Consider the following 7317-nt stretch of genomic DNA (forward strand, 5'->3'; position numbering starts at 1 on the left):
AAAAACTTGTGTGAGAGCAACTATGTCCTCCCAACCCCCGCCCAACGTAGCCGCTGTCAGCAATATACCATCATCCATCTTCACAATCGGCAATCAGATACAGACCTTCCAGAAGCATCGACGGCAAAACCTGCTGCCTCTTGGGCTGCAAATGGCAATTGACACAGCTTTCCGGGTCAACGAGCCAGTGGAGATTTATTACATTACAGGCGCAGTATTACAATCCCATCCGGGAGCTCCCCGTTTCTGGGTGCAAGCCGGGTGGATGGCAATCGACAGCTTGGTTTCCAACATTCGAGCGGGAGAGTTTGACGCTCGCCTCCCACAGATTGTTATTGGGACTATCGGGGCACAGAGCAAGGGAGGAGAGCAGGGGGCTCAGAATCACAGAATCCAGGGGTAGGCACCACCCACTGAGGCAAACTAGGGGAAGAAAAAAAGAAAAGGATGGTCAGTGCTAGCACAGCGGCACTTGCAGTGCAGATTAAGGGGGCAGCAACGGTTTATAAATACAGCGCGTCACACTCCACACCCATAGACACCCCTCTGGCCAATGAAGCAGGGACATCAACTGCACTGAGAGTTGCTTAATGAGCAATTCTGAAGATGTGGGATCACTGGTCTCGAAAGCAAAACCGATAGTTTGAGAGGCAGCACGTTAGACGGCGTGTGGTACGGGGAAGAGCCGACCCGCGCCGGGCAGCATTCTGCTCGTTGTAAGTTTCCCTGCACAGACTTCTCTGATGGCGTCTCTGCTCAGTTGGAATAGAGGCCCGCAGTCACACTGCTTGCTGATCACGCAATCCCCTCTCTAGTCTATTGCTTTCTCACCCCCGTCGCTGCTCCATCCATCCACCGTTATTTGTACCACTGCGTCTGTTTGGGCTTTGGAATTTCATACTGGATCTCATCGAATTCTTGCGAGGGGTCCAGGACGGGGCCAGGGACCATCACCGTCTGAGAGAGCAAGACACCAAATTAGCTTGCCACCAGACTGACTGCAGAGAAGCTCGGAGCTGAAAGCCCCTAAGCTAACAGAACAACACCTTCCCAGGCTACAAAGGCAACCACAGAGTTATGGCACTGCACAGCCCTCGAGCAGGAAGGTGGCCGGATGGTGCACGTGTGGTGGGAACATCTGTGCCATTTCTCTCGTCTCACCAGCCTTCCTTAGCTGGAACCTGTCTGCTATAACAGGTGATTGCCAAAGCAGCAATAGCCCATGCACGTCTCTGCCTGGCCACATGCAGCAGCAGCATGGCCAAAAGGGGTTGACTTCCTCCTCCAATCAACTCTCAGGCCAATAAAAATCAATCAATGCTGAAGACCTGAAATGCTTTACAAACCTTAAACTGATTAAGCCTTCCAACACCCCAAGATGGGGATAGGTCAGCATTCCCCTCATTTTACAGATGGGGAAGTTAAGTCACTCAACAGAGGACACACAGCATGTCTGTGGCAGAGCCAGGACTAGAAACCCAGATCTCCTGTGCTTTAGCCACAAGATCATCCCTTTCCCTATGCCTCCCATGCTCCTAGTCCCCGAAGCTCCTAGTCCCTATTCCAACCAGCTGCACCAGGCAGTGGCTCAACTGTATCTAGCCCGATGTATTATTCTTTGCCCGAATCGTTGTAGAAGCTACTTGGCAATATCCAAATTGCACAGAATGGCAAGAGGGGCTGGTGCATGCACCGGAGAGCCTCCAACGGTGAAGCTGCCAAGAGCCTGAAAGAGCAGCTTTTGAGCGCAGGACTTGGGGGGTGGGGGTAGTTTTGCAGACTTATCACATGGTCTATGAAGCAGGAGTGGGAGCCCGCTCTCAGATGCGTTACCTTGATAATGGGGTCCTGGGGCGGAGCCCAGGCTGGCACTATCTTGCCGTGTACCCTCCAAGAGCCATAAGGGTTGACCAGGTGCCTCTCGAATACGACATACTCCAAGACGTCTTTCGGCACCTGCTCCCCGCCGTACATCAGCCGTCCAAACCGGTCATAGATAGCCAAGGTCTGTAGGGAGAACCATGAAACCGGTCATGCTGACCTCAAACGAGGGCTGGCTGTGCGACAGCATGCAGATAAGAGACCATACCTGTCGGGTGTGCATGCGGACTGTCACCTGTGCATACAGGTTGCCCTTGTTCACCATATTTGGGCATCGAATCTGAACCACCCTGGGAGGCTCCAGCGACTCCACAAAGCTCCAGCGGATGGTATTGTATCTGTTCCCACGCACCATTTCCTAGGGAGAAAATGATGTCCCTTAGCAACACGAAGACTAATTGGTCAACAGGCTCCAGCACTCAGGGGAGAGAGAAGCTCCGAATCCATGAATGAGTAAATGCGCCGTCTGTGCTCATGTGGCACGATGGTGAGACGCAGAACATGAGGGGTTAACTCCGGGCCCTCCGGTCGCAGTGCTGAGCACTGTTACAAATACTCAGTATCACCACGGCACCCTAAAAGGCGCTCGGCTTTCCCTGGGGATATGGATGAACCCCTTCCAGTATCACCCTTACCCCAATACAAAGGACATGGTCTAGTTTACACGCTTCCTTAGCACGGTTTTAACAGCATCTTAGGGAAATGAAAACAAGGTTGCTCTCAGCTGAACGGGGTCTCCCCTTATGTTTCTAATGCAACAGAAATTAATGCGGCTTTACTTCCTTTGACTGCTCAAACAGGGTCCCTCTGTTAGTTACCGTGGCAGAGCCAAAGAGGCAGCTACAACTCTCTTTGGGCCTGATTCTCTTGCCACTGAAATCAACGGGGGAGTTTGGTATTCTCTCCAATGGGGGCAGTAAGCCCATTGTGGAGATCCTACAAAAATGATGTTCATTGTTCTCTAAAAGGTAGATCCAATTCTGGTCCCGTAGCACACAGCAACATCCCTTCAGCTACACTCAGATCCCAAACTCATGTGTTTACCGGACACTTCCATTCTGGCCCCAAGATAAACACGGAATGTATGCTACGAAGTGCCTGGTCCTTAACTCCCAGATAGACTTGTGTTCTGCCTCATTTCTCTGAGTACAAAGAAAGAAAGGAGACTGCTGATGGTTCAGCCCGTTAGTGGTTTCTAAAGGACATGTGGACTCCAGATAAATATTTACCGGGTAGCAGCGTTCAGTCACCAGGGAGTGAAGTTTCTGCTTGTTGAAACTGTAAAGTGAAATACACCACATTACTCAGATGCACGTGCTGAAAAGACACCCCCGAGAAGCCCTGCTTCCCACACACGTTGTCTATAATCCACTGGCAAAATGCAAAGGGCTGAGCTGCGAACTGGGATTTCAGATGAAGGACAGAGCCCAAATGGAACCAGGCCCCAAAGGCAATGACATTTAACAGCAGGACTCCCTCGGGAAGCCAAATAGGTCTCAACTGTTTTATTGGCAGTTAAAACTGTAACTAAGCAAGATGCAATTTTGAAATGTGTTTTGTCTTATCACTGGAAAATGGTGCAAATCAGCATGACATCGTAACACTTAGGATCAAAACAATCCTTCAGGGGCCTGATTTCCAGAGGTGCTGAGTGTTCACGTTTCCACCAATTTCAGTGAGAGCGGCAGATGCTCAACACATCTGGAAATCAGGCCCCAAATATACTTGCCACCTCTTGTTTATTGCTGTCCTTGTCAGCTGGAATTAAAGGAGTATCGGCCTGTGGCATCTCAACCACCTCCTATTCATGGAGGCAGCAGCAGGAAAATACATAGCACCTGAGAAATAAAGAGGATCTACTAAAAAGAGAGGAGGAAAGAATATGGCACATAAGTGAGGCAAAGGGAAAGCCCTGAAAAACCACAACACCCAGAAAGAACAACTCTTACTTTGTCAGGCAATTGTGAGCTTCAATGAATATCTCCTGGGCCTTCTCGGGGAACGTTTTAGTGCTGAAGTCAGGATCATACTCTTTTACCTTTGGGATTCTGCAAAGACAAGTATAAGAAATGCTTTATGATGGGAGCTGGTCTGACGCCCTCAGCGTCATTGGCTTACAGCGAATATAGTGCTCTTGAGCAAAGTGCAATTCAGAACCCTTCCATCCTCCAGATCAAGACAGCTTCACTTGCTTTAATCCCATCTTCCATTAAGGAGTCACTGATTAGGGACTCCCTGATGACCCAGAGTCTCTCGTGCCCACGACAAGCTATTACATGGGTGTAGTGTGTGGTCTAGAATAACCAACAACCATACAGCACATAATATTGCAACAAAAGTCAGGCAATTTGCCCCGTAACTAGTGCCTCGCGCTCACTCCCAATGGCAGAGACTCATGTTGGTTCCTTGAAAGGGGGATGATAATACTTCCGCTCTCCTCCCACCCTTTGTCTTGTCTATTTAGATTGTAAGTTCTCTAGGGAAGGGATGGCCTCTTACTCTGTCTACACAGTGTCTAGCAAAGTACAGCACCAATCTTAGCTGGGGACTGTGGACACAAGTGTAACACAAACAACAACAACAACAACAAATGGGAGTCTAGCCATCATCTGTCAGGAGGTAGCACATCACGGACACGGTCCCCTGAGGGCAAAATACTGCTGAGTAAATCACAGCCCCCCAAGATTATTTGATGGTATCACAGGAATAGCAGAGTTAGCAGCACGGACATAGGACAGTACAGCAATAAGGCGAGAGCCGGGTGGACAAACTGAGCATCCTACTGTTGCAAGCAAGGATTTGCAGTGAAGGAGCTCCTGAATGGAAGCCTGGGATACATACGCTAATTGTGAAGCGGCACTCTGCTTCAGCTTCTCCGCTCTTTGCTTCAGCCCCTCCTTTGACAGAGAAGACAAGCGGGCATCACCCTCAGGAGGCACATAGGGGTCAAAAATTCCAGCTGTATTAGAGAGAGAGAAAGAGAGCGCGCGCAGGAAGAGATCAACACCATGGCAAAAGGTAGGTTCTTAAAGAAACATGTAAAAAGCAACAAAGAGTCCTGTGGCACTCACAGATGTATTGGAGCATAAGCTTTCGTGGGTGAATCCCCACTTCGTCAGACGCATGTAATGGAAATTTCCAGAGGCAGGTATAAATATGCAGGCAAGAATCAGTCTAGAATCAGTCTTGCCTGCATATTTATACCTGCCTCTGGAAATTTCCATTACATGCGTCTGACGAAGTGGGGATTCACCCACGAAAGCTTATGCTCCAATACATCTGTGAGTCTATACGGTGCCACAGGACTCTTTGTTGCTTTTTACAGATCCAGACTAACACGGCTACCCCTCTGATACTTAAAGAAACATGAAAGTCTCAAGAGAACAAACAGGTGAAATACTAGACAGGCAGGGAGAAGTAAGAAACTGGACTGCCTGTTTAGTCCCTAAATATGCTTTTATCCCAAAACCTAAAGGAAGGGACAGAGGTACAGAGGGGATTAAAAAGCTCAGAGGATCGATAGTAGCCAATAGCCAATCAATAGTAGCCAATCACTGCTAGGGCACTGGCCCCAAAACAGCACAAGTTTGGACCTAAAGTTATTACCATCTGTTGGCTGTTGGGTGGCCCCTGTGAGAGGTGTTTCGTGGGTCTCAATCCAGGTTCCACAACACAAGAAACACCACCACAATCATCAATAACTGGCCCCCTTCATGGCAGATTGGGGTTGAATGGGTCAGAGAGACTGGACTCCCCTCTCAATCGTAGAGGCAGTCCCTGCAGATCACAGAAAGGCACGTTCCTGTGGGGGAAACGAAAGCTTGCCATGCACTGTCTATCCCATCTCTGATCCATTAGTCCGGCACCATTCAGCAGCACTAAATAGAAGTTAAGTATGAGGGTTATTCTCGCTACGTAGAGGCAGTGAGTGTAATCAGAGCCAACAGCCCCATTTTGAACCAATGCACTAGATTGAGAAAGGTTCCAGATTTGTTAGGTTACTGGTCCCACACTTCTGCCTAGGATTAGTTCTCCCTCTATCCCACATCCAACTCCCACCCCTGGAAGACACCAACAGCATTTTGATCCTGTTCCTACCTGTGCAGGCAAGATTGATGGGGCGTTCTGGGGGCTCATAAGGGACCACAATGCCTGCAGCCCTGGCTTTCAACTTATGCTCGTCCCGAGTCATATGCTTGGCACTGACAGCAGGAGGGATAAAGTGCCGTCGCTTTGTTCTCACCGGGACCACAAGTGAGGTCCGAGTCAGTCTGGTAGGACTGAGTAAGGGTTCTACACTCTGAGGAAAAGATGCAGATAGTCAAGCATCCAGCCTTCCTAGCCGCTGCCTCACCCCGCCCCCGGCTCACCACAGCCTCCCCCCAGCTCAATCTGCATCCCCCCAAACCACACAGCCTCCCCCAGCGCACTATGCACCCCCAAATTCTACAGCCCCCAGCCTCAATCTGCATCCCCCAAAACCCACAGTCCTCCCCCCAGCTCATTCTGCATCACCCCCCAAGCCCCGCAGCCTCCCCCCGGCTCACCGTGCGTCACCCCCCCCCAAACCCCGCAGCCTCCCCCCGGCTCACCGTGCGTCGCCCCCCAAACCCCACAGCCTCCCCCCAGCTCACCGTGCATCACCCCCCCAAACTCCCGCAGCCGCCTCCCCCCGGCTCACCGTGTGTCGCCCCCCAAACCCCACAGCCTCCCCCCGGCTCACCGTGCGTCACCCCCCCCCCAAACCCCGCAGCCTCCCCCCGGCTCACCGTGCGTCGCCCCCCAAGCCCCGCAGCCTCCCCCCAGCTCACCGTGCATCACCCCCCCAAACTCCCGCAGCCGCCTCCCCCCGGCTCACCGTGTGTCGCCCCCCAAACCCCACAGCCTCCCCCCGGCTCACCGTGCGTCACCCCCCCCAAACCCCGCAGCCTCCCCCCGGCTCACCGTGCGTCGCCCCCCAAACCCCGCAGCCATCTCCCCCCGGCTCACCGTGCGTCACCCCCCAAACCCCGCAGCCGCCTCCCCCCGGCTCACCGTGCGTCGCCCCCCAAGCCCCCCGGGCTCACTCTGCGCCCCAAACCCTGCAGCCCTCCCTCCCCCCAGCTCTCTGCGTCCCCCGCGCAAGCGGCTCCACCTGCAGCCACCGCCCGAGCGGCAGGAGCCGGGACAAGCCCCGCTGCATGGGGGCCGCCATCTTGGATCCGCAGTGCATGACGGGATGGACGGATACAGGGCCAGGGGGCGGAGCCTGTGCTGAGGCCGGGGCGGGCGGAGAGTGGAAAATTCCACAGGCTGCTTCCTGATTTCCCCTCCCCCCGCTCAGTGTGCCGGGGGGGGACAGAGATAGGGAGCCCCCCCAGCTCCGGGTACACGGAGGGAGCCGAGACCCCAGCTCAGTGTGCACCGGGGGGGGGGGGGAGATAGGCTCAAGAGCCC

General features: G+C 52.8%; 1 protein-coding gene across 1 annotated transcript; it reads right to left on the reverse strand.

Moving 5' to 3' along the window:
- Window positions 1–168: 168 nt before the first annotated feature.
- On the reverse strand, window positions 169–7093 carry MRPL45 (mitochondrial ribosomal protein L45). The gene is made up of 9 exons (XM_065422482.1): window positions 7016–7093; window positions 5980–6181; window positions 4723–4840; window positions 3831–3929; window positions 3111–3159; window positions 2090–2239; window positions 1834–2007; window positions 832–957; window positions 169–423 (listed from the first exon to the last, which is right to left on the reverse strand). Exons 1-8 carry the CDS (start codon window positions 7091–7093, stop codon window positions 859–861), a joined length of 969 nt encoding a protein of 322 aa, XP_065278554.1. The 3' UTR covers window positions 169–423; window positions 832–858.
- Window positions 7094–7317: the final 224 nt, after the last annotated feature.

Source organism: Emys orbicularis, chromosome 25 (genome assembly GCF_028017835.1).
Source record: "Emys orbicularis isolate rEmyOrb1 chromosome 25, rEmyOrb1.hap1, whole genome shotgun sequence".
NCBI lineage: Eukaryota > Metazoa > Chordata > Testudines > Emydidae > Emys > Emys orbicularis.

Bases quoted from the DNA above. Each gene is read 5' to 3' on its own strand.
- MRPL45 (XM_065422482.1), bottom strand. From the start codon at position 7,093: ATGCACTGCGGATCCAAGATGGCGGCCCCCATGCAGCGGGGCTTGTCC. The intron at 6,182-7,015 runs GTGGAGCCGCTT...TCTTTTCCTCAG, and splicing joins CGCTCGGGCGGTGGCTGCAG to AGTGTAGAACCCTTACTCAG. The intron at 2,240-3,110 runs GTAAATATTTAT...TTTTCTCCCTAG, and splicing joins TGACTGAACGCTGCTACCCG to GAAATGGTGCGTGGGAACAG.